At 41.8% G+C, this 26,489-nt stretch overlaps 1 protein-coding gene and 1 long non-coding RNA gene across 8 annotated transcripts in view; one reads left to right on the top strand and one right to left on the bottom strand.

The window, feature by feature from the left end:
• The window catches only part of MAPRE2 (microtubule associated protein RP/EB family member 2), a 98,025-nt gene that overhangs the window by 49,597 nt on the left and 21,939 nt on the right, over positions 1 to 26,489 (top strand). For 4 of the 7 annotated variants that reach the window (XM_035553190.2, XM_050708937.1, XM_035553187.2 and 1 more), the window contains 3 exons: positions 9,695 to 9,822; positions 21,763 to 21,908; positions 23,921 to 24,134. In XM_035553190.2, coding sequence (XP_035409083.1) covers positions 9,702 to 9,822; positions 21,763 to 21,908; positions 23,921 to 24,134 — 481 coding nt within the window. In that variant the 5' untranslated portion in view covers positions 9,695 to 9,701. Of the gene's footprint in view, positions 1 to 557; positions 566 to 9,694; positions 9,823 to 21,762; positions 21,909 to 23,920; positions 24,135 to 26,489 lie in introns of those variants that run through there. The other 3 variants (XM_050708938.1, XM_050708939.1, XM_035553188.2) reach the window with 2 other exon arrangements.
• Positions 6,458 to 18,341, bottom strand: LOC118251246 (uncharacterized). Its single transcript, XR_004779727.2, has 4 exons — positions 18,160 to 18,341; positions 17,613 to 17,766; positions 6,904 to 7,124; positions 6,458 to 6,639 (listed from the first exon to the last, which is right to left on the bottom strand). It is a non-coding gene; the product is annotated as an uncharacterized LOC118251246 (long non-coding RNA).

Raw genomic sequence — 26,489 nt, forward strand, 5'->3', positions numbered from 1 at the left:
CTGTCCCATCACCTACGCCAACACTGAGAGGGCTGACGAATCTAAATCTTCACATTGCAGCACAGGTTATTAACTTCTTAACTGCAGTTGTATGTAGTTGAGGGTAATTCAAGCAATAAACGCTTTCTGTCTTGTTTACTGTGGGAGTTGAACTTGCTAATGTCACCGTTTGCCAGCTGGAAGCAATATACTTGGGAATTGACCTCAAGATATTCCATGAAAAGAGGCCAAATCCTATTAAACAGGACATCTATGCTTCTCTTAGCTTAAGGTACAAGGCTTTGCTGGGGCTCACAGATAAAGATTGCTTTAACTGCCAGTTATTCTCTTCTTACCATTCCAGCTGCATCAAAGCAGTAAGCACCATCTAAAGAAGACTGGGGAAAACAAAACTTTGGGAATTTCCCACTTCAGATCAGCAGGAGATTTTTAAAATTGAAAACCAAAAGAAAACACTGCCTTTACAGACCTTCAAAGAACAACATGGCTGAAAAAATGTGTTTGGGGAAGCTTTACTTTGTGCTGGAAACTTCAACGCTTGCATTGGTAGTGCAACAAAGGTGAAGTAAGTTTGTGGTTACTGGCACACAGCAAGAATAATACATTAAAATTACATAAATCACAGATGGTTGAGCTAACGTGTTCATAAAGGGCAATTTACTCCATGAAGGATTAGCAAATTCTAGTTCTAGTTGCTCTAAAATTAATTTAGCAGTTAAGCAATAGCAGTTAGAAGTTCAGTCCTATCTTAGGTAGTCCTTAGTAGGATTAATTCTCAAGTACAAGTCATTTGCTAGTAATATTTTGCGTACCAGAGTAATTTCAGAGCATCTCCTTGGCTGTTACAGTATTAAGGCATGAAAATGAGGGAAGAGGTCAAGTTAAGTTGGTGTCCAAAACAAAAATTAAGTGCTGTGGCTGAAATGCTAACGCTGGAAATCTTTCTAATATTAATAATGCTCTGTGGGGAGTTTGTGTGAGCCGAAGACGGGTCTTTATTTGGGCCTAATTCGACAAACTCAGATGTCAAAGCTCAGATTTTTTTGTTATTTCTAGTCTTGCTTTCTTCTGTGGCTGAGGGAGGAGAGAGAGAGGCTGGACGCGGAGCTCAGTAAAAGGCAGTCTTAACGTGCAAGCCTGCCCATGGGGTGCCCTGCACAGCCAGCAGAAAGCCTGCTGCTTGTCCCTTAAGCCCCAAATGGCAGCCGAGCTGCGATAGCAGTGGCAACCCTACTCAACCATGCTGGAGCTTAATGTTTTATGTTACAAAAATACAGAGACGCGTTTTAGGGAGTGATGCATGGGCGAAAGCAGCCAGCATGGCTGCGTGTTGCTTCGTCTGTTGTCACATGCTTGTTTACAACTGCGGGGCGAAGGTAGCTTAAAATAAACGTTGTCCCGTAGCCCAGCTCCGTGTCGTCACCTTTCTGCCACGGTCTCTCAGGGAGGAGCTGCCGCTGGCCGCCTGCCTGGCTCTGTCCCGGGGGCTCTGCCCTGGCACCCTTCCCCGTGTGCCCCGGGATGCTCGCGCAGGCAGCAGCCATGTCACTGCTCCTTCCCCAGGTGCAATGCTGTGCGCCTTCACGGTGCCTGCTCGGAAGGCGCCGTGCAAAGGGCACCGTTCCCGTGTGCAACGTGCGTGTGTCAGGGTTAGAAGAAATGGGGCGTAAAAACGGTGCGCGTCTGCATTTGGTTTTTGTGCAGGAGAGAAAAGCCAATGTGTGGCGAGGTCCTCGTCGTCTGCGTGGTGTTGCAGAGGGGGAGAGCAGAAAAGACGTGTCGTAGTCCGTCTCCTGAGCCACCGCAGCACCCATCCCATGAGACAACAGCCGGTGCTCCCCGCGCCTTGCAAGCGGGCTGCGTTAAGCGTCCTGCTAGCAAGCTGCAGCTGCCTGCTAGCATCGAGCCACTGCGTTCCCCCCGTTTAATCCCATCTCCCCTCTTCCCAGCCCTGTGCTGCTGCATCACGGCCATGCGTGGGGCCCTGGGGGCTGCTGTGCCCCTGCGAGGAGGGCTGCGGGGTGTTACAGAACCCCCTTTGTCGTGACGCTGCGCTCGGAGTGCGTTGACGTGTTGCTCCAGCCCTTCGCCTCCCAGTGTATCTGCATGGGGGGGGGGGGGGCAGCAAAGCTCTGGATAGGTCAACGCTAAATTAATTTGGTGACTTCATCTCACTAGCTAGTTGGATCCCGTCCCTGCTGAAGCTCCCAAGCCTGCCCACGCTGTTTTCGGGACTTAGAAGGCGGAAACGTCACGAGGCGGCAGCGGGTGCTGCAGCGGGGCTGCTGCTACCGGGCTTCTCCAAATTCATGCCTCAGGTGCCTGGCAAGCTGGGTGCCTGTGAGATATTTCCAAGGGTATTGTTTTTCCGTAATCATGCTGTGTGATGGTTTTTGTCCCTTCCTTGTCAGGGGAATGTTTCCCTGGTGTGACCGCTTGGGCTGTCCCCATCATTGTGCCCCACAGCTCAGGTGCTGTGGGCAGTGGGTTTAAGGACAAGCTCTCCTCAGCTGCTGTCTGTGTTCTCCAGTAAATCTGCATTTGCTCAAGCACTTGAGATCTACCATCTGAAACTATCACTACCCACCCGCCATCCAGTGGGAGCAGAAAGGTGGAAGGTTCATCTGTTATGCCTTCAGAGGCATCTGCAAATCCTCTCTCCATCATAGTGAGCATCTTCAGCACTGCTGTTACCTTCATGTCGTGTTACATCTCTTAGAAATCCTTTAGCTATGTTGTGATCAGCAGTGTATGCTTAGTAATCTGTTATTTTCTGTAGGAGATAAAAATACAAGGAGAATTAAAACTCCCACGTTTGTCTTGGTGAATTGAGACTTTGTTTCAGGGATTAAATGTTTGTTTCCTCATCAGCTTTTCCGAGGTTTTCTAGTAACAAAATGATCATACATCTTCTGTATGCTATAAGGTAGGTGTTTCTAATTGGCTTGGGCTTATTATATAACGCAAGTCTGAGAACAATTTTTTCTCTGAATCAGTTTTCCTTCCCCACAATCCCAGCATCTATTGTGAAACACAGACTAGCTACCAGTGCCTATTGTGAAAACTGTACAGGTTGAATGTCTGCCTTCGGGGCATCAGAGGAGCAATTCAAGCTTAAGATCTCCGAGTTGAAAGCCTTGCGGGGGAGGGTAATAACTGTAAGAAAAAGCAGTTGTATTTTTTTTTTTTAACATCGCCGCCTTGCCACGCTTATGTTCCTCCCATTCAGCCCACTTCAAAGGTTTTCGTGGTTCGCCATTAATAAAATGTCGTCTTAATTTGTAGTAGCATGATTTCATACTGGAATTCGTGCGTCCTCCCATCCCCACGATAACAAGTGCCTGCTCAGGTGCAGCGCTGGGCTGTGTTTGTAACCGGGGGAGCCCACCTTTGTGGGAGGGCCACTTCCATGCGGTGTGAGCTGCTGCTCTCTGCCTGTCCTTTGGCAAGAAAGTGTTTGTTCTGGTTAGGGCTCATTTACGCAGCAAAATTGACAGGGAGCCTACCAGGATGTGCAAATATTTCCAGCCAAAGTTAAGATATCTTGTAATTAATTGTTAATATTGTATTGTAGTTCTGGATGCCAAGGCAAATCCTGGGGGTGTGGGTTAGTTTTAGTATTTATGTGGAGACAGGACATTACATATTACACTGCCATACAGCTTCAGTGGCAGCAGGAGGAGTGAAGGGATGAAGGTAGTCAGAGAAAAAAACATTGTTTATGCAATGAAAATATGACTTGCAGATCAAAAATAATAATAAAAATATTTCAAGTGAGTCTGTGAATGTAGCTTGTCCTCCTCAGGTGCCCTAAAATATTCTAAGCACTGAAGTTATTTTCTTGAAACTCAAACTGTGCTTTTTGTTTGACTATCCTAATTTCATAACTGTTTAGTGAATAAACTTAAAATTATTTTGCAAAAAGCAAGCAGGCAGTGTAATGGACTGCCAGTTATTGGGCCATCTCAGAGGTTTTGGCTCAAATCGTGTATATTGTTTGAATACTTTTGGTTGTGTTTTTCAGATTTGGGGGAACTGAATGTCTGGAAAAGAACCAATGGTTTTCTGCCTCCCAGATAATATGGGTTTGGGGTTTCTTTTTACGTTTTCTAAGGCCATATGTACCACAAAACACAGTTACCACCAGTCTTTATAAGAGTTTTTCAGATTTGGGTCTAAACCAGTTCTTGAGACCCATGGTAACATTTATGTAGGTCAGAAGATCCCAGCGTTTGCAGACAGCCTCTAACTTAAAAGAACAAAACTTTAAAAATAATAATAATGCACTAATCCAATCAGAGTACATCTTTGTACTCTAACCTCACTTGCATTTGAACAGGGAACTGCAATGAGAACAATGCAAAATATGCTCTGTTTACTGTGTCAAATGGTAATACTGCAAGGTTCAAGCAATTGAAATGTACATGGATTGCTTCAGTCTTGTCTAGACTCTGTATCATGCTTCACAAATCATTTCAGGTCTTCAAATATGATGTATGTTGTGAAGCTAAAATCACATTCAGAGGTGAATGAAATCCCTGGATTATAAAATACATTTAACATGTCAGGTCTATCTAGTAACATGGGAACAGAGCACAAGGGATTTGACGTTCAGTATTTTGCAGGCTGTGAATTTCCCCTGATCTTACATCTAGAAAATTATTTTCCTTTTATTCTGTGGCAGAACTTCATTGTGATTAATCCTTAATTGTTTGAGTTTCCGACTAGGCAGAGCCTTTATATTGATTGCTACCAACAGCAGCTCAGTTACTGTTCTGATTTGAGGGAGCTGGTCACGGCCACTGAATTTGCTGCAGGGGTACAGCATAAGTCAAAAGGGAGAGTAAGAATTGGTAAAATGGTGTTGGTAAAATCGTGCTGTGCCCTTGTGTTATTTTTCTGTCCTCTAGACTCCTTACAGTAAAGACAACCTTGAGCATAATTGCCTGCTGACAATTATGGCTGAGGCTGTAGGCAGTGAATATTCAAGGTGTGTACAAGGCCTGGCTGCAAATCAGCTGCCATTTCAGAATTATGTTAAAGGATGAATTTTCCTTCTGCAGGGATGTGGCTACTGAGGCTCGCAGGTTTCTTCCTTCAGGGATCCTTGTTTTGCAGCAGCTTTCACCTCAAAAGCCTTTCCAACAGAAGCTCGGGCAGTCTCTTTTAGCCGCATCCTCGCCTTTCTGTTGTATCTTCCGCTTCAGCAGGTTTTGTTGTGAGAGCTTTTGTTCTGCTCGGAGTATCTGTCCATCCTGGTGCTATCAGGCACCAGCTTCTAGAGGGCTCCTCTTTGAGCTGTCACACAGGCTTGCTATTGTCTTCAAAAACTTCTCATCGTGCCTTGCCTAATCACACAAAACAGGAAAGCCAGGTGGGCTCGGAAGTGATCAGCGTTTACACTGGAGATAGTCCCTGCTGTAGTCCTTCCAGTCTTGCCATTCTTACTGGTTTGGCATAAGACAGCTCCTGCTGTCAACAACTGGTAGTTCCTCCCCTCTGACAAGCCGAGTAAATGTGCCTCTTGCAAAGCCGTCCTTAAGCACAGCTGGATAACACCTTGTAACACCTGCAGTTATCCGTAGCTGGATGCCGTGTGCTGCATGTAACGCCTTAAAATATGAGCCCTCCATAGGGTGTAATGGTTGCCTTTGCACAAGCTGAGCCTGTGCCCTTCTGATTCAGGAAACTACTGAAGCATATACGTGATTTTCAGCACCTAACTAATCCTATGAGCTCAGGTTTATGGTGGTTAGGCATGCAAGCGTAAGTGTTTTTTTTTCCGAAATGGCCTGGAGTATGCAAACACTCTTATGGCTTGTCTATTCTTACTGTGGATTTTAATTTCAGTTTCTTTTAAGTAAAAAAAAAAAAAAAAAAAAAAAAAGGAGAATCCTCTGTGGTTATGCAGCACTGTAACAGCTAGAGGTTTTTAACCTCTACCTGCGTGCTCTGAAGCAGGGGATGCGATGAGCTGGCCCCAACCTGCTGTTGGTTACTGCAGGATTGCCAGGCATCTGCATGGAGGGTGGAAGCTTAAAGCTTTCAGTGAGGTAGACGCTGTTTTGAGGCTTGTGTAAGCCTCATCACAGCCTTATGCTTGAGAGCCTTCAGTGTAAACAGGGGAAAGCCTAACAGCCGAAAACATAAATAAGGTATTCGGAAGAAGCAGCGTTTTAGGACGTACGAACAACTTGTCCGCTACTTGGCTGTCCGCAGGGCTGTGGGTCTCCACCTGCCCAGCTGTCCTCGTGCGTCACGTTACAGATGTTTGTCGCTGCTCCCAAGCTCGAGGAGAGTTTTCAGCGTAGCTCAGCACCCAGGGCAGAGTCACCGCGAAAAGCCTGGCCCCAGCTGCGGATTTCAAGCACCGGGATTTTTGTCCATCGCCGTGTATGGCAGCTCTTCTGCCTACGTTTTTCTATTTTTTTTCTTTTTTGAAGGTCTGGCTGTGTGGCAAACAGGATACGCGTGTATCTGAGCACCGAATTAGAGCGTGTGTTCCGTAAAGGAAACCTTTCCTAGCGGTGTTTATTTAAGTCGTGGCTGGAGAAGGGTGGGGGACAAAACAGCCAGGGACGTGGTGGCCTCTTCCAGCAGATGCAGCCATGGGACATTCAGACAGATGTTAACAGGTTGCTGTGAATAAAGGCAATGGCACGTTACTGACTTGTTAAACAGAAATTCTGATTCAGTCTGCTTACTTTGTTTAAAATTGTATTGATACCCACTCATGCATACCTGTGTATACAAATGTAAAGCTGTTGTCTCTAACAAATAGCCTGAGCTTTTATTTGACCCGCAGATTGTAATAATTCCTTTCATTTGTGAGCACAGCATAAGTAATATTACAGATACCCTTCAGAGTAACATTATAAAAGTCACATTTGTTCATTTACTCACCATTTCCTGACGTGGAGTCCTCCGTCCCGTGTGGCAGGGAGCTTGTTTGCCTTCCTGTCACTTGCAGCAAGACAGGCATTTCTCTCCGCAGTTGCTTTTGGAAGAGTACAATGAGGGAATTTCTGCTTCCTTCCCGCATGTGGGTTTCTTGATCTGTTTCACAGGATAGCCTTGCTGTTTTCACTACCGGCAGCCCATGCTTGTTCTGACTTCTGCCTGGCCTAAAGAGGCCAATGAAAATTTGGGTGAGCTAATGACAATTACAAAACCAGTGTAGCTTTATTTCAAATGCTATCTTCTAAGTATCTTTGGCTTCTTTAGAGTTAAGTGGATTGTTTCCTATTAAACTGTTGGTTTGATATCAAACTCACTATTCTGAATCTTAAGTGAATGTTAAATTCACTACTAAGTTGTTACTTGAACGGATTTTATAAACAATATTAAACATGTCAGTTTAGTAGTGACAGTGTTAGTATCTTTGTTAGTTTCTTATCTATACAAAGAGGCTGAAAATAACAGTGAAAAACACGTTTAAAATGTTTTAACCTTCAGATGGCATTAGTAACAAAGATGCTGTTTGCCTGTTCAGTCCCTCTTCCATCCCGATGTTGAAGCTAAGCTTTCACGATGAGCCACGATGATGTAGTCTGAGGAATAAAAGGGCACTCCCTGTTTCTAAAACTTTGTTCCTAGCTCTCAGTTCAGTCCAAGCACTTAATGTGTGCCAAGAAAACAGCCTTTGCTGAGTGTCACAGTGAGTTCAGTGCTGTTGGTACAATCAGTTGTGTCCAGGAGCCTGCAGGAAGGCTGAAGATAGTCTGGTTTCTTCCATACTTCAGAACAGAAGTGGGTCGAGGGGCAGCCTGGTTCTGAGTGAATTCCTGGCACTGCTGGCTATGTCACACCCTGACTATCAGAGCATGAATTTTTGGAGCCTGTTGTCTCTTACTGGCCTGTTTCCCACCCCCACCCCCCTTTCCAAGGCAAATTATCGGGGATTTGGATCTCTTTGACAGTAGATGCAGACAATTTGAACAACCTCCTGTGCCTGTAAAAATGTTTTGTAGAAAGTTACCTATATTAGGAATTTCGTCACCTCGTTCTTTAATGCTGTATGTAATTATACACTTAAATGTTACTGAGTCAAATTTTATGCTGCTGTTTTCTTGTTTTTTTGTTTTTCTTTTTTGTACACTTTTTGAGGTTGCTCCAGCATACTTAAAAATAGATGGAGTTAACCTCTTGGTGTTGTCTCCAAAATTGTTTATCAGGCTTCAAACAGTTATATCTTTGCAAAATCTCAGAGGAAATAATCCATGCAACCCTCCGATCCCGCAGAGGAGGTCCCGCTCTCTTTCACTGAAAAGAAGGTTGAGGTCTACAGCAGGGGCAGCAGGGCTAGCACCAGAGCCAGCCAGTGAAGTGTGAGCTACGGGATGTCGCTAGAGGCAAAGGTGTAGAGTCCTCAGGAAACCATTTCTTTTCAAGAATAATATTGCAAGTTTGTTGGCTACTTGATCATTTCTGAGACATGTCATACGTGGCTTGTTATTAGTGAACTTCCCGGATTAGTCTTGGGAATGTTATTTACTGTATTTATGAATGTTCTTGGCTCAGTTCTTCGAAAGTATTGACGAGATAAACATGAATACGCACATCTTTTCTCTGAGCAATGTCTTGCAGCAGAAAGATATGGCTAGCGTAGAATGATGGGAAATAAAATTCAGTAAGATGCACGTGGGGACTGATGATAAATGCTACAATGAATTAGAACTACTTGCAGAAAAGGACCTTAATTAACTGGAGAGATGTATTTAAGATGAAAATGTTTGAAATGATGTGACTGTGCGGATACTCAGCAAAGGGCCCTTTTCCAAGGTCTTGAAATGTTGTCTGAACATTGTGGAATTCTGCTCAGCTGTGCTGGAGAATCACTGCTGGCATGACCAGCAAATGAAGATCTGACTTTGCAAGAGACTTGAAAAATTGATTTGTTTAATCTAACCTACCTGGGCATTGGGATAGGCTCTGATTGCAGTCTGTAACATGTTATAAAATCAGCTCTGGGGACGAAAAGCCATTAGAGCTGGAGGATAATGCTGGCAGAAGAACAAATGGGTTTAAGCTGACAGGAAATGATTGTAAAGATTTAGAGAAATTGAGCTCTGAAACAGCTTTCCAAACATACTGTTGGGGTTGCAAATGTGAGTTACTTTCAGGATAGAGGTTGGTAAGATTGTAAAACGGATTCGCTCTATGGTGTTAACTCTGTGACTGTTAGGTACTGAATTAATCATACAAAAGGTCCTATCCCAGTCAGAAATAGGTATTTGAGCAAGTAGAACATTTTCTAGAAGTTATCTGAAAATTAAATGCAGATTTGGGAAACTGGATCATCGTGCCTTAGCAAAAACTAAGGCAGAGGTGTCAAATCAATGTATTTGTACAGCACGGCATTGAGAAATCCCAGGTTTCCGATTCTGTCTTTATATCTTTAGGCTATGTTTGACTCTTTTTGTTCCTCCTTTATTGGCATTAAGGAGAATACTGTACATTTGTGACTTATTTAAGTTCACAATGACATCAAGAGAAATGCACTCATAGAGGACAAGAGGACACAGTGTTATATGTTGTCAAAGCGTCAAAAATAAACCTTTCTCAGTAAAGGAGAGAAGGTTCTGCACTGATGGAACTTTTCCTTCTTTCTTTGAATAAGAAGTCTGAATTCATTGTATCCAGAAAACAATTATCAAAATGTCAAACATACTTTTCTGTCCTTTTTTTTTCTTAGCTGGGGAATGGCGGTCAACGTGTACTCTACCTCTATAACCCAAGAGACTATGAGCAGACATGACATCATCGCATGGGTTAATGATATACTAGCTTTAAACTATACAAAAGTCGAACAACTGTGTTCAGGTAAGAAAGTATTGCATGCTCTACAAATGTTTATTTAAAAACCACTTTAAAAGCCTGATTTGTTGAAAATAGATCACTTTTAGCTTTGACATAAAGCAGTTACTCTGTGAAAAGAGACTAATGTATGTACAAAGGAAAAGTTTTTGTGTGCATGTTAATCATGAAAAGATAAGGTGCCACGAGAAAGCATAGCAAATGCGGAGGTGAACAGGACGAATGTAGCAGGAGATGCATAGAAGTAATAAAAAGGTTGACTGAGTAAGAAAAGAATACAGTGATAAGACTTTTTCATGTGTTTTAAAGCTACTAGGGTGGTAACTTTTCAAACGTAGAGTGGACATAACTAAAAAGTGACATAGATTACTGAAAAGCCAAGCGAGCAAAGTTCTCCAGAACCTGTTTCTTCCAGGTAAGGGTCCTGAAACCCTGCTGGTGTTTGCAGATGATCACGTGTATGACTGAAAAGAAAAACAGAGGTTTGAGGAAATCAACATTTAACTGCTGTAAGGTGCTTTCAAAGTTTGCTAAGAAAATCTGCCTGTTTCTCTTTAAATGTAACTGAATTCTTGTAAATAAATTCAGTAATGAATGCTAAAAAAAGGAGTAATGGTTTGAATACTTTGGCCAGTTTGGTTAATCAGAGTGGAAATTACAAGATGCATGTTAAACAACGGGGTCTGTAACTAGCTGATGACTAGAAATGACACAGAGAAAGGCTGATGTTTTACTGAGAGTACAGATGCCCCTGGGGAGTGATTCTTTCTGATTTCCTGCTGTGATTTTTAAATTTGAAGATGTTTGTGTTGGAGGAGATCTAGCTAGATTGCTACTTCCAGGCAAATGACATGCTGGGAATATCTTACTTAAGAAGACAATGCTCTAAGTACATAGAACTGAAACCACATTACCACATTTCCACTATTTAGTGGTCCGGTTGAAATGCATAAATGGGGTCTTACATTCAAATGTGAATTTACCTACCATTCTGGGTAAAATTTCAGTCTCATAGATATTCCCTGAAAGGTTCAGAAAATCATTAGATGATGACATCCTTGTAGCATATTGTTTAATTATTTTTTAAAATCTCATCTGCAGAATCAGTCTTGCATGCTGAAATTGCACAATGAGTATGAAACCAAGGTTGAAGAAGTGCAGGGTAAAGTGCGTGCAAGTAACTGATATAAAATGAGTAACTAAAGACATAGAACATGGGAAATAACCTTTCTGGCAGTTACTAAGCTTGGAACTGAAATGTTGTACTTAGCTGTTGTTATATTTACAGGTCCGGAAGTTAGTCAATGTATTTTCTTTTGGTGAATTACACACAGAGGAAATATACGCATGGGTATGTGCACACGTGTGTGTTTATATAGGGGTATGTGTGTGTGTATATATATATATATATATATATATATATATATATGAGGAGATGGAAAGATAGAAGAAAAGGGACATTTTCATCCTAAAATACCCTACGTTTGCCATTGTTTGAAACAGGAAGTACACTAGCCATGTTATTGACTTGTTCCTCCATAGCTATTTATGTGCTCTTAAGTAGTTGAAAGGAAGCTTTTGAAGTGAATTCTCCATCAAGTTAAATGTGTGTGGGCTTAAAAAAAAAAAAAAAAAAAGGGAAGAGGTAATCTAAAGGAAGTCTGGTTATGCGGAATACAAGTTAAAGATGCTTAAGAGCCAGATCGAGATAGACTTCAGCAGGGCTGGGCAGGCAGGAGAAAAACATGGAAACTGTCACAAAAGCACTGTCCCATTTCATTGCACAGCTTCTTATACAACTGTTTCTGTGACCTCCAGTGAGGATTTTAGGGCATACCACAAGGGAAGGACTGAAAAAAGGTTGTTTCATTAAGAGCTCTTACTCCATCCTGCGTAAAATTAAATTTTTTCTTCCTTTAGAACTTCCTGGTTTGCATTAATTGCTGTTGTTACTTGATGATTTTGTGATGTTCATATCCTAGTGGGTCAAACCTGTAAACTTGAATTTCACCATTTGGTTTGGTAGTCCAGATACGCATGTATTTTTACTTTCAGGTTGATGTTTGGTACAGTCCCCAAATGGGCTTTAATATCTCCTTATATGAAGAAGTACTCTCCCCTGCTAGCACAGTGCCTTCTGTGGTACAGAGCACTTTCATCTCTGCATTGCTGAACTCTGCTAAACTCTAGTATGCTTTGGTGTCTGCGATGATCCAGCAGTCCTACTGACAGATATCCTTTCCATCTGAGACTGCAGTTGGTTTCTCACGTGCTGATGCAGGACATCTTTGCAGGGAGTGGAGAGAGGGAGAATTTGGGAATCTGTCTCTACTTAATTTAGTTCACCATGTAAACTATGAGTGATTTGTTTCACACGCAGATAGTTTCAGTGTACTCCTAGTGTAGTTTGCAAGACGGAAGCTAAGAGGAGCAGTAGCAGAAGCGACTGGCCAGCTAGCAAGCAGAGCACCAGCAGGCACAGCGTGGACCAGAGCCTGGGAGCAGCCGAACTAATTCATTCTTCCTGGCATTCCTCTGGCTGATGCTCCTTAAAGCGTTGGCAGCCTTCATCCAGCTTAACATTAGTTTCTGTAAAACATGAGCATTTCTCAGGGACTTCAAAGAGAAGGAATATGTGGGAACCTCTGTAACACTGTGAAGCGTTTCACAGCATTAATGGTGAACTGCAGAGCCACTGCAACTGAATTTTTATAACCCACTTTTAAGAAAAAAAAAGCATTAAGGTTTGTCATGCTGTGATATGACTATTCAGGTTTTGTTCGTTTTTGCTAACAAGGAGCAATCGAAAGGCCAGAAAAAGATAAATGCAAGACCACAAAGTGGGGTGGGGTTGAGGGTGCTAAGTCCGGATGTAGAGCTCAGAGGCTTTACTTTTAGGAGGCATGAGCCACCTATATGTGCTGTACAGTCATCTTTAGCACCTGTCTGTGAGACCTCGCATGTGCCTACATTTTGCAGCCAGCCTAGCGATAATTTTGGTCAACGCAAGCTTAAGCAGTAAGGAATAATGTGACCCTCTGCCTTTGCTGAGGGCTTTATTCAGAGCTGAAAGGCATACCTAGAGCTTAACCTGATAGTTCATAATAAAGAAAAGACAGTCAGCCCTTCTTGTTTTTCCTCATTGCCCCGGTGTGAAACAGCTTGGATAGTATGTGTGCAGGGAAGTACCAGCCTGTTCCCCAATTGCCAGTTACAGGAGCAGAGCTAGGATGAGAGGTGGCAAAAGAAGAGGCTGGACTAGTCATAAAGTGTTCGTATTCTTCATGAGTCTTGTGTTTGTCCTTGCTAACTAGGCCGAGCAACGTGTAGTGTCCCCTGAGCTTTCTGAATGCCTGCTGTAGTTGTGATGTGCCAAAAAGGCCAGGTTATGGATGGATGCAGCACCAGAGAGCCTACATTTAGTGTGCAGCTCCTCTGGTAATTTAGTTTTGACAACACAAGAGGGACAATCTCCCCAAGCACCTCTCAGTAAAACATTTCCCTAAGCTTTAGGTGTGTCATTTTGTCAGTTTTGGTCTCTGGGTTTGGCTTCATGGAAGATTGTTAGCCTGGAAATGAAGGTTATGATCCATATTTATAATTTAAGGCATAGCGTGCATTGCCTTTAGGTGGGCAGTAGGCTTGGGAGCATTTAATTTGGTACAGCTGAGTGAAGAATAATAGAGGAAAAACTGAAAAGATTTAATGTATTAGGGCCCATGTGCAACACCCATATGCATGGGGAATAAGAGCTTCAAATGAGTTATGACACTAGTTGTTTCTTGGGAGTCATGCTATTTTTGTAATGAATACACAGTGGCTTCTTAAAAACAATTCTGACTAAATAGCTTATAACTGAATTTTCTTTACTAAGGCCATTTTTCATCTGTAGGGAATACCGTGAACTTGTTACAAGGCTTTTCAGGAGTGTTTGACTGCTACGTGAGAGTATATTCAAAATAAGAGTCAGCCAGGGGAACGTTGCAGGAGACTACAGAGGGCTTGCACATCACTTATAAAGAAATAACAAAGTACACAAGCTGTAAATTATGAGCAAGGAAACTAGAAATGGTAAATGTATATAGAAAAGAAAATGCAACCTAAAGCGAAGTGTGATTTTTGTCTTAGCTCTGCTCATGTAAGCCTTTGAGGTGAAGGAGATGCAGAATAAGCCCCCCACCCATTTGAATATTCTCAATAGAGTTATAAACTTGTAAATCGTTTGCTTTCCAGTGCATACAGACTTCCTCTTTCAGGATTTGTATGCAAGGATCAAGGATTAACTGTGTTTTATCATCTCCCTGACTTTTAATAAATGACCATTCCATCACAAGAGCATATGGTTCAGCATTTTGAAATTTTAGACTCTGTTGCTTTTCTCATTGTTGCAATTGGGTGTTTTTCATGTGGCAACTTCTGTAGCTGGTACCATATCTCAACTGGTGTACCTCCTGTGAGCATACATGGGCACTGTATGGATGCGTTTATTGGTACTCCACCCTCCATCTCAAAGCAAGGAGAGCGGTGTGCTGGCACAGCAGATGTCATTCCGCGTGTGGCGTTGTGCTGCCTGCAGGGCTTGGGATTCTGGGGAGAGCTTCTCCACAGTCTCCGTGGGCCGCTGTCCCTTGTGATGGCTGACACGTTGCAGCAAGGAGAGCTGCTCCCCTCTTCTGAGGGACTTACATGCACAGGATTTGTTTCATTTTTCCTGCCTCAGAATGTGTATTTTGCTCAGTGTCTATATAAACCCAAGTATATTACTAAAATCCGCGTTACAGCACCCTGCTGGGGCATTTGGTGCCGGCACGGTTTCTGCACAGCCTGGTGTGTTAGTGCAGGCTGAGCTGAGCTGAAGCATCTTTCAACGTTGTTTTTTCCAGTTTGCAACCTCGCAAAGTCTGGGTCACTAGAGCAGCTTGGAAACGTGCTTAAAACATGGCTCGATGCACTGTGAAACCAAGCCATGTTTCAAGGAACTGGCATGTTGTTCTGGGGTCCTGCAACACAGAGGATGCTCAGTGTAAATGACGCTGCAATGTCTTCCATATGATGTTTAGGATTAGAGGGATATAATGGATGTTGATGATCGCATTTAAGATCGTTTCCAAAAATTTCTGGGGAAGCTTGCAAAACAGTGTCTTGAGACTTTCAGCCTATATATATATATGTATACATATATATATATATATATATATATATATATATATATCACAGAATTGAAGGGGTTGGAAGGGACCTCAAAAGATCATCGGGTCCAACCCCCCTGCCAAAGCAGGCTCCTTAGAGCAGGCTGCCCAGGTAGGCGTCCAGACGGGCCTTGAATATCTCCAGAGAGGGAGACTCCACAACCTCCCTGTGCAGCCTGTTCCAGTGCTCTGTCACCCTCACCGTGAAGAAGTTCTTTTGCACGCTGGTGCGGAACTTCCTGTGCTCTATCTTGTGGCCATTGCCCCTTGTCCTATCCCCACAAACCACTGAGAAGAGGTTGGCCAAATCCCTCTGTTTCCCACACCTCAGGTATTTATACACATTGATAAGATCCCCTCTCAGTTGTCTCTTCTCCAGGCTGAACAGACCCAGGACTCGCAGCCTTCCTTCATAGGGAAGATGCTCCAGGCCCCGTATCATCTTTCTGGCCCTCCACTGGACTCTTTCCAGATATATATATATATAATTATAATAATTATATTACATTACATAAACATTATATTATAATTATATATAATTATAATATAATGTTATATATATATATATATTATATAAATTTATATATAGGCTGAAATATATATATACATTTTAATGTTATTCATTAAGAATTCAGGAGGAATAGAACTTTAACAAGGCTTTTGCTTCTTTATCTGTTTAATTACTTATAAAGTTGTCACTTGCCATTGCTTGCTTAATCTCCCCCCTTTTTAAAGAGCTTGTTAGATTTTGCCTGCTATGGTTGTTTTTTTAGTCAAGATGGATTACACAGCTATTTTAAGTTAAATGGGAACTGTGTTTTCTGAAATTTTTCTGGTTGGTCTGCCCATTTCAAAATTAATGAACTCCAAAATAAATTATTACTAAAAATTAAGTATAAATTTTACAGAGCAGAGTTTTTAATGAGAAGCTTAATGATGCGCATATTGAAGAGAATACAAGCTAACACTGCGGAAACCTCCCTCCACTATCCATTATTTAAAATGATCAGTGGATATCCTGGATTGCATCCCACAAAAGCCCCACCTGCAGTGAGCAGAGTTTCCAAAGCAAACATCGTTCAGTTTCATGCATCTCTGTCCGGGCGGGTAAGGTCTGTAGGAGGTAGGTAGTTCTGGATGTTGTTTTCTGTGGCAGCGCTGCTCTGCAGAGCTGCTGTCTGCATGCAGGCACTCACTGCCCTCGCAGGAGCTCTGCTCCTGCAGCTCTTTGCAGGAGTGCAGGGCTGCACCCTAATCTGGATCACTTGTATTTAATTTTTTTTTTTAAGTGCCCTCCCAAGGCTTAGTGGAAAGAGCAAAGCTCAAGCCAGCATTGCTTTGCCGGTGCACATCTGGCTTCTCTACCACTAAGGCAGTAAATTGCAGTGGGCTCGAACATTTGCCAGGAAATGGACTGCAATCTCTGAAGTCAGTGTGTTTTTTGTTTATTGGAGAAGCAGAAGTTTGACCCATGTCCTCGGTCATACAGGTGTTGCTAGAAGTGCAAATACAAGTGGGAAGGCTGTGGCCTCTGATGGAGCGCTCAACATGAGCTGTACCATTGCTTAAACACAGGGCTATAGGTAACACAACTTTAAGCTCACAGACATGCCCAGCTTTTTAAGAAAAAATTGAGTGACATAATGGAAGAACACGTATTTGAAATCTAAATAAAAACCCATATTCTAATACCTACATCAGAAGCCTGTTGTGTTCCTACCTTTGTGTCGCTTCCAAGGAAGCGATTCTAGGAGGTTGGAAGCAGAAGGTAAGCTCACAGTGCTGCTGTACTGCACACCGTGGTTGTTGGTCTTCACTTTTTTCCCCCATTTCTTATCAAAAATATTATGTCACGCATGCGCCTTGCAAGTTACTGCCTTTTTTTTGTTCCCTCAGCAACAGAAACACAGGGTGTGTGCATTTTCCCATCAGTGTTAGCAACCGTCGCTCTAGTGAGCTGAGGCACTTATGACTAACGTGCATACAAATAATGCTGTATTTTCCAAATGCGTGCTTAGGTTGTTGCAACTTTGGAGTGAATGAATAATTTGAAGGAATTTCTGTCTAATGGGACAGGATATTTTTTTTAGATTATCTTAAAAAAAAAATCCTTAAAGCAAACAAAAAATGTAATTACAGAAAAAGGTGCAGTCAGTCCTTTTCACAAATGTAGTATTTCAAAAATAAGGGTCTGAAAATCAAACTGAGGCCCAGTTAAAACGCTTAAGCTTGAATTGCATGCTGGTTTTAGATCCAAATTTCTATTAAACGTTTCCAGCAAAATTCTAGTTTGGAGCTTAGTTTCTTCTGCTGTGGTTTTGACCTCAGGACTAAACTAACGCACCCACACACAGAGCCAGGCCCTGCCTTTTCACAGGCCCTTTGTGTTCCCACGTTGTCTGCTGTGGTTTTTTGTGACTTGCTGAGGTCTTGCCTCCATGTGGTGCAGGGATGGGGGGATGAACAAGGAGGGACAGGATGTGAAAGAATGACCTGACTACTCCTGTAGAGGGCAAATATTAACTTGGGCATGCTTGTGCTCATATTATAGTATTTCATAGTGTGCAAATAATACTGTGATTTTCATTTATAAATGTATAAATATACCTGTTCATAAAAGCAAGTATCTGATCTTGCTCTTCAGCTGCAATCTAGGAGGTTTTCTGAGCAGTAAAAACATGCAGTGAATGGTGTTCTCTTGTTTTCGTTGCCATCTCCTTCAATTTCCTTGTGATTGGAATAGTCAGAAGCAGAAGCGTCTCTGATTATCAAGAAAACACTAGTTTACATTTTTGGATGGATCAGCCTCAAGATGGGAGAGAGAGAGAGACGAATCTAGCCTTAACAACAACCTTTTCACTTCTCGCTTGGCTCTGCTGCGCCTGAACGCTGCGCCAGCAGCCCTGCCCCTCCTCTGCCTGCCCAGGAAACCCACCGAAATGCACCAAAACCCAGCGGCACAAGCAGCTGGCTGGCAGTGCGGCCGGCCACACGCGGCCGTGCCTGAAGCCAGCGGTGCTGCTCGGCTTTTCCATCTCGGCCGCAGCGAAATTCCTCCCGAAGAGGAGGGGAAGAAAATGAGTCATAAGCCTCCCCTCGGACCGAAGCAGCAGCATGGAGTGTGCCCGCCAGATTCAACGCTACCAAGACTCACCATAGTGACTTCACTCCGTTATTTTCCTATAAGTATTAGAAACGAGTCAAGTAGAACGGTTTTGCTGGTAGCCGGGTGTGCCAGCTGGATGGAGCAGCCCTCCTGGGCTGCCGCCGCGCCCTTCACCGTGAAAGCGAGCGTGGAGTTCCTGCTCGCTAATTGTGTTTGCGAGTTGGTTTTGGCATCTGGCCCCTGAATATCTCTTGTAATTGGTGGCTGCGTCAATATTCTGGATGGAAAAATGAAAGGGGTTTTGCGCAGGGATTCAGAATTGCTGGTTTGCTAATACGGAGTAGGAGGGTTTTAACATCGACATGTCTCCCACATTCAGTAATCTCTTCTGCAGTGCCACCACCTTTAGTTTTCATCTGTTGTTTGAAGAGATTTCAAACTATTTCTTTTTCGTGTGTTTGCTTTTTTTATGTATACAAAAGCTTTTTTATGTATACGAAAGTTTCCTGGTCGCAGAGACAGAAGTACTCTGAGAGCAGTTTTGGGCAGGTAGTCTGGTGTAGAGATTTGTTAGGTTTAGGGTAAGGTTTTTTTGGTTCTGTTTTTTTAGGGGTGTGTTTTTTTCCAGAAAATGTAGGGAGGTTTTTTAAATCTTGAATAAAACATAATGGCATAAAAACCCATTTGTTCATGTAAATTATGCAAGAGCTATCTGTCAGAAGCAATGACATCGTTACCTCTACTGCAGTTCTGTATGTTGTGTTAAAGATACTCCTTTCCCGGGCAGCTGCATTGGAACATCAGTTGCACAGTACATTGAATAGACCTAAAGTGCTGCCCAGCATGCAGGGGACCGCGTGTCTATGTGCTGCGCCTGTGAAGCGAAGGCACTGCAATCTTGCATAACTTCCACAGTCCTGCTTTTCCTGCTGCCTCCGTGAAATCTCAACAGTTGGCAGCATAGAAAGTAGTGTCCTGGTTCTGCTGCGCTGGCATCCTAATGCAGGGTGACAGCTACAGGCTTTAGGGGGCAAAATTCTAAATAAATAATGCCTATATGATATTAAGTGTATTTGTGTGTATATATATAGACATCTTTGATGCCTAAAATCAGGTAGTCCCAGTTAATTCTTATGATACATTTAACTTTCTCTTCTGCCGTTTGGGAGTCACAAAGAGTTTCTTTGGTCTTTCTGTAGTTGGTAGCGTTCAGTTCAGTCTGTATGTTGCCTCTGCACTTCAGGAAGGAGCGTTTTAATAAATTGCGTTTGTCGATGTAATAAAATCCTCCTGTTGGGGAAAGAGTCTGGCAGCAGGCTTCATTATTGTGTGAGAGACCGGGTGTGTACCGTCACGTGGATGTATGCCAGTGTTTTCTGCACTCGAGCGCTGTGCAGACCCGGGACCACCTCCTGGCTCACAAAATACAGAAACAACCGTCTGAATAAGGAGGAGAAACACAAGGAAACGTCTTAACTAGAGTCTTTAAACCTAGTAAGAAAGACTCCGTCTAAAGGCAAGCAAATGGAATTTGCATTACGAGCAGGAGGAGGAAATCTCATGTGAACATTTTAGGCTTCTAGTTCTCTAAAAGGATATAGATGAAAGGTTGCACAGTACATTTTCAAGACCTCCAGGCAATTATTTAGATATCAGAGTAAAGCTTATAATTGGGATATGGGGGGGGATGAAAGGGCAGTTAGGAATAGATTCAATTTATGACATGAAATGATTGCATAATAATCCTTTTGCATGAAATTAAACAGTAATAAATGTAGTCAAGCCATGCACTATCTGTATAACCGTAGTTTTAATTGTAATGTCATTTTTCTGTTGCTCCATATTTGCTATTTCCCTTCCTAAGGATGAGGTTTGAATAACTAATTCTGTTTATGTAGCTTTATATAAGAAGATGCAAATTTTGTCATCTGATGTTTAGTTTGCCAGAAGGGTTATTTACTTTAGGGAATATCTTTGATTTCTAATCATATCAAAACCATTGCAGGCAGTTAAGTACAAGGTGTCCTTGGAAAATCAGATATTTTTTGACAGTTTTCCTCCACAAAGCTAGGCAAGATTAAGAGATTTATTTTTTTTAACGGAAGTGGTTTTCAGCACTATGGCTTGATCTTGTTAAGTCCCCAATCAAATTTCATATCAGTATTTTAAGGAATGTTTTTGGACTCCGCTCTTATTCTCTATTTCTCTTTTGGGGAAGTTACAAGCTCTGTAACCCTTTATACGATGCTTGAATGGACTCAGAATGAGAGCTATCTGATGCATAAAGTTGGTGCTGTCAAAACACATCCAAACCCATGGAGAAAAATGTTAGTTTCAATTATTGTTGCCACTCCTGTAAAACTGGGCAAGCCAGGTGTCCAATTTGTTAATTGGGTTTCTGCATGAGCAATAAGCGGAGTATTTTTTATAAAATAGTTCTCACAGGTGAGCTTTGGACACTTAAGCTTATTGAAACAGATTTGCACTAAGAACACAAAAGTCTTTCTGTGGAAGTGAAATTTAACTTGTCATGAGCATTCAGGTGATGATTTACCTGGCCTGTGTGCTCAAGTGGAGACCTAACACCCTCGATAACCCCATGCTTCAGAAATGGGCTTTAGTGAATCTTTGTTGACTATAACGTATTTGTGGACTCTCTCTTCTGAAGAACTGAAATTGGTTTTACTCTGATTTCCTTGAATGTTTTGAGCCTTAATTTCCAAACACTTCAGTTAGTCAACAATAAAGACTTATTTTGCAAATGGTAATGACATGATAATGTTGTAGGGGGAAGATCTCTACGTACAAGGTAAGACTATCCCTATTAGCTGTAGTCAGTATGCTGTTTAGAAGTTTTTCAGTGTCACACTGTGCTGGATTGGTTATAGATACACACCCCTACCTACTAATATGTAAGTTCAGATAGGCTTCAAAGTTGAACTTAGCGACCTTTTGTTTTAAGTGAGAACTAAAGCTGGCAGCCCAGCTTCTGAAATTAGGGACAGTGGGTGGACTGTGCTAAAGTCTGCTTATTTAAATGCTTTTCACAGGCGATAAAGATCAGTAACGAAGCTTGTTTTTAGAGGGGATGAAACGACTAGTGTGCTTTAGGAAGCTGGAGCTTTGCAATTTTATTTTAAATCATGGTTTGATGCAGTCTTGAATGATTGCCTTGGACTTGATTGGCACTAGTCTATAGGATTGCTTCCAACTTCAGTTGCCAGAAAAAATAAGATCTTGGCTTGGCTGAATTCAGGGGGCTGTGAAGTTTGAAGGAGCTTATTAGGAGATTTCCATTCTGACTGTGATCTTCTCACTGTATGGACAGTCCTACTGTGTACAGGGACTCCAAGAACATCGGTTTTAAATAGAAGAAAGATTCATTTTGCATTAGTCATGGTGGTTCTTCAGTTGTTGTACAACAGTGCTGCGTGCATCCAGAGTGAATGGAAAAACTCCACGGAGTGAGTATGTCACACTGTTCATCGTACATTAGACAAGTAGATCTTGGGTGCATAGAGTTGGACAACCACAGCAGAGACTTACTCAGCACGGTTGCTTTCTGCTCATGCTTTCTGCTAACGACATTAAATGCCGCTTGGTCTTAGCTGGGTGCATCTGGATTAATGTCAATGCATTCTCTTGTTACAGGAGCAGCTTACTGCCAGTTCATGGACATGTTGTTCCCAGGGTGCATTAGCTTGAAGAAAGTAAAGTTTCAAGCAAAGCTGGAGCATGAATACATTCACAACTTCAAGCTTCTGCAAGCATCGTTTAAAAGAATGAATGTGGATAAGGTAGGCATTCTGTGTTTGTATTTCAATCACTTCAAGCTTCACAAGCTGTATAAGCTGGGTAAAGTCAATAAATAGGGGAAACAAACTTCAAAGCACTTAAGTCCACTTCAGATTTTGACTGGAACTGGAGTTACAAGTTGTATGTGAAGATGTTCCTGATCTTTCATCATCTGAAAAGGGTATTTGGGCATGAGGGAAGAAATTTGGCGTGCTTCATTTAGATACAAAGTGAAAATTGAGTCCATGTGTCTGCTGAGGAATAGTAGAGCCTACCTCATTATTTCTTAATATCAGAGACCCTTCTGAGAAAATACCATCTGTTGGAAATTCTTTGCCATCATTGAACACCAGAACCTTAATTTGAGATACCGTAAAATTACTGATGACCTGAATTTCCATCAAAATTACTTGGAAATATGCTGATCTTATAAGTATTCCATGTTTCTTGTCCAAAGCTGGGTTTAAGGAATTTCAAGTATTCAAGAGCTGGAATATTTACCCAGTGATTTGCTAGGTTGGCCCGCACATGTAATTTTCTAAAGTTAAGAATGGAGGTCTCTTAGAAATGGTTGTTGTACAACCATAAGGAACTGGATTTGTGCTCAGCTTTGTGAGTTTGATGAACTCACAAATATAAATTACTGTGCTGATAAAAATGAATAATGAAAAATCATGTTCTCATACTTGAAGTTTTAATGAGGTGCCTGTATATCGCTTTAGGATTCTGCATTGTTGCCTTATTCTGAAACTTAAACAGCCTTATTAGAGAGTCCCTCAAGACTTTCATAAAGCAGTGGAAAACCCTCATTATTTCTTGAAAAGTTGTGGGTGTTTCTATTTACAGTATGATTTGACAGTGAAGCATCAGAAGGCCCAATAAAGTTGAACACTGTCAATTTTTGTATAGGCAGAAAACTTTCTCTACTCTGTCAATGCAACATTAAAAATACAATGGAACAATGAGGAAAAGATATGCAAAATGGTATGTGAATCTTTATAGGAGTATCATAGACTTACAAAATGCTTTATTGTTGTCTTAGTCTTGAAGAAAAAATGAAAATTAAAACAGTTTTAGGTACCCTTTTTCCAGTTGAAATTTGAATGCATTCAAGAGGCATTAATATTTAACCAGGCTCTTTAATCAGCTGTATGGATCAAGCAAAGCAAGGTAGTCATCCTTCTTCAGCATTCCCTTTGGTAGTCCCTGCCTGCCCACAGCATCTGGGAAGCTTGCGCCTCCTGCAGAGCATTATAGAACTACCTCCTTACGCTGTAACACTGCCGCAAGTCACCTCTTGGAAGCTTCATTTCTACGAAAAAAATTGTAGGGAATTGTAGGGCCTTGGTATGGAGACATCCCCATAGCCTCTCTTTTGTTCTACTGAAAGTTTATAGGCATTTTAGTCAACCTTTTCAGGTCAACAAGCTATTCTATGTATAGCTATATATGGAATGGAAAAAAATTACAAGGTTAAAACCTCAGGGTTAGTTCATATGATGAACACGTACTGCCAAAATGTAGGTTGGTTTGAATTTCAGCATGTCTTGGAAAAGCTGCTGGGTTTTTGTAGTACAGAGTGCAACAGAGAGCAAGGAACTTTGTCTGGACCTTTTGAAGAGTTGTTCACCATTAGTTTGCCCAACTGAAGCAAATCCATTTAAAAACAGAAATCCTCACTTACTTGAGTAGAGTGCTACTCCAAGGACAGCTTCGTTCACCAGGGCTGTCACTGCAATAAAAAAGGAGTAACTCTGTGGCAGAGCAGTTTTAAAGGCTTGCATATACCATGTAGCTACTTCAAAGGCTGGGTCTTCATTTTATTTCACTTTTATTTCTCATTAAGACCACTTGCAATTCCAACATAATTTGCTTTCTTTTAGGAAGAAAATTGTCAGAGGAATATATGCTGAAAGAGTTAGGAGTTTGGGGTGTGTTTTTTTCAAATAATTGTGTGTGTATTAACTTAAAAATGGCAATGATGTTTTACTGGAACCTTTATTCTAACTTTCAGGTAATTCCAGTGGAAAAACTGGTCAAAGGGCGCTTCCAAGACAACTTAGATTTCATTCAATGGTTTAAGAAGTTCTTCGATGCTAACTATGATGGAAAGGAATATGACCCTGTAGAAGCTCGACAAGGCCAAGATGCTCTTCCCCCACCAGATCCTGGTGAACAGATCTTTAACCTGCCCAAAAAGTCACACCATGCAAACTCTCCTACTGCAGGTATTTTGCATCATAACGAATTCCATTTCTGTCTCTGAAAATGGCTATAAACTGTGACCCATTTTAACTAAATATTAGTTAGAAATTATTTCCTTGTGTGCACAGGCCATTCTTTGTGTGTTGTCATAGGATTAGCATCTGACATAGCAGAAGTTAACTTCTCATGGTGCTCTCTAGTTTGGCCCAGTTCTATCAGCTGTAGGGCCTCCCCCACTGAACCATTGATATAAATTATGTGGACTCTAGTGGTGTCTAATGATGGAGAGAAAGGCTTTTAAACTTCTCATCACTGACTGGTGTGTGCATGTATATTCAAGAAAAGGATATGGGGGGTGTTCTTCTCACACTATTCCACCCATACAGGAAATTGGTAACAGACTGAATTTTAATTTTTTTATGTTATCAAAATCCTAAGTGTGGTCTAGAAAGAAAATATATAAGTTGTGCTTTTATACATGCTTATTTCTCAGGTACACTAGTCCCCTTTGTAAGCAACATGCAACTATTGCTCTTTCTTGAAGATATGCCTGTCTTCAGACATTTTGTTTTGTGTTTGGGCAACAGGACTAAACAACTAAGCCTGATCTTTTGTATTTATGTAATACGAGCACTACTGGTCACTAAACAGATGCTATTTTTCTTGGTAGCTGAGAGTTAAGTGAACAAGAGAACAGAACTTTTTTCTAATTAACCACTAAACAAGTGGTGCTGGGGTTGGTTGCCTGGAGATAAGTAGGTTCATACACACAGAAGCACACATGTATGCACACTTAATTCCTTTATTGATGTGTCCTGGGTTTACCTTATTCGTGCTAACCTAGGCAATAATGATTGATTTTCAGTTGGCATAATTCTGTGACCTGTCTTCTCTCATGGGCTCAGATATAAACTGGTAGTGGCAAAAGGGGCAAGCAACCTCAGTTTTAGACTGGCTTAAGCTCTGGAATCATACACAGATTTCCACGTTCTGCTCTGATCATTTCTGACGTCAGTGGTGAGCATGTTTGGCCAGCTGCCTTCATCTCCTTAGTGCTCCCAGTAAGTGGAGCACCAAATAGTGGGCCAGTGATGCTCTGAGCTTCTGAAGTTCTGTTTTTAATATCTTTGTTTTGCATTATCTTACATCTAAACTTTTGAATTTCAGAACTTGCTATGGTATAATTTCCTGTGTGGTGTCTTGAAACAACGAGTGCTAATATCATGGTGTGGTCCATTTGAGAAATTGGAAAATACAGATTTGTATTAAAATATGTTTAAGTCGTCTTGCCAATGGTTTGTTTTTACTTAAGTCACAAATATGTCATCCAAATTAAAGCTGTGGAGGTGACAATCCTAGAGAAATAGAATTGCTGTTGGAGTGGAAGCAGCCACTTGATTTGGATGTTAATGCAATGATCTCATGTCCTATTGCTGGTTGTATAAGCATGTCACATACCTTCTGCATGGAGTAGGGCAACTGAGATGATTTCCGTCAAGATTTTATGGTTGTGGAAGTTAGCTTTTTCATGGAAAGCTGCCTTATTTATTTAAGTATTAAATTATTAATTTAATTATTGAACAGAATTATGATAGGAAGGACACTAGTAGGCTTTTTGAGCCAGGGAAGAAGGGTATAGAGTTGCATGAGGCTAGGTGAAGTGTTCTATCTTTTATCGCTGCTTGTGTTGAACAGAACTGTTTCAGTTCAGTGTCAGTCATAGGTTTATTCAATTTCCAGTTAAGCGTGTTTTAATTTCACTGATGTATTGTGTCTTTGTGTCTCACCTCACAACATCTTGTCGCCTGATTGCTTAAAAGAATGGGAGCCCTTACAGGGTGCCTGTTGACATAGGGCACTCAGGGAGGAGGGCTGTTTGCATCCGCAGGCTTGTGTGCGCCTCAGCTCCTGCCGCTTAGGGTTAAGCTGGTAGGATGTGGGAGCAAGTCCCAGGTAGCTGAGAAATGTTCATCAAAGATGTGCTTCTGTACCTCTGTCTTGTGCATGCACGTGTGCACCTCAGTGGAAGTAAAGTATTCACTGCAGTTGTTACAGGAACTGTAATGACGCTGCACATGTGAGTAAAACAATCTTAGCCATTTATACTAAAAAGGCAAAAAAAAATAAATTCTTCTGAGTTCTGCAACAACTGAATTGTCTTCCCCATCTGGAGTTTCATCTTCCCCGATGATACTTGTGGACATATATTCCCTCTCTGTGATTGTAAGTGCAACATCAGGTGGCATAGTTTAAATAGCTATCTATAACTTTAGTGCCGATTTGTTTTGTTACTCCACAACCGTGGGTTTTCAGTGAAATGGCTGAGGTTTTGGGCACAGCTCTATTTCCACCGACTTTGCTGTGGGAGCAGTAAACAT

This window comes from Cygnus atratus, chromosome 2 (assembly GCF_013377495.2).
Source record: "Cygnus atratus isolate AKBS03 ecotype Queensland, Australia chromosome 2, CAtr_DNAZoo_HiC_assembly, whole genome shotgun sequence".
NCBI lineage: Eukaryota > Metazoa > Chordata > Aves > Anseriformes > Anatidae > Cygnus > Cygnus atratus.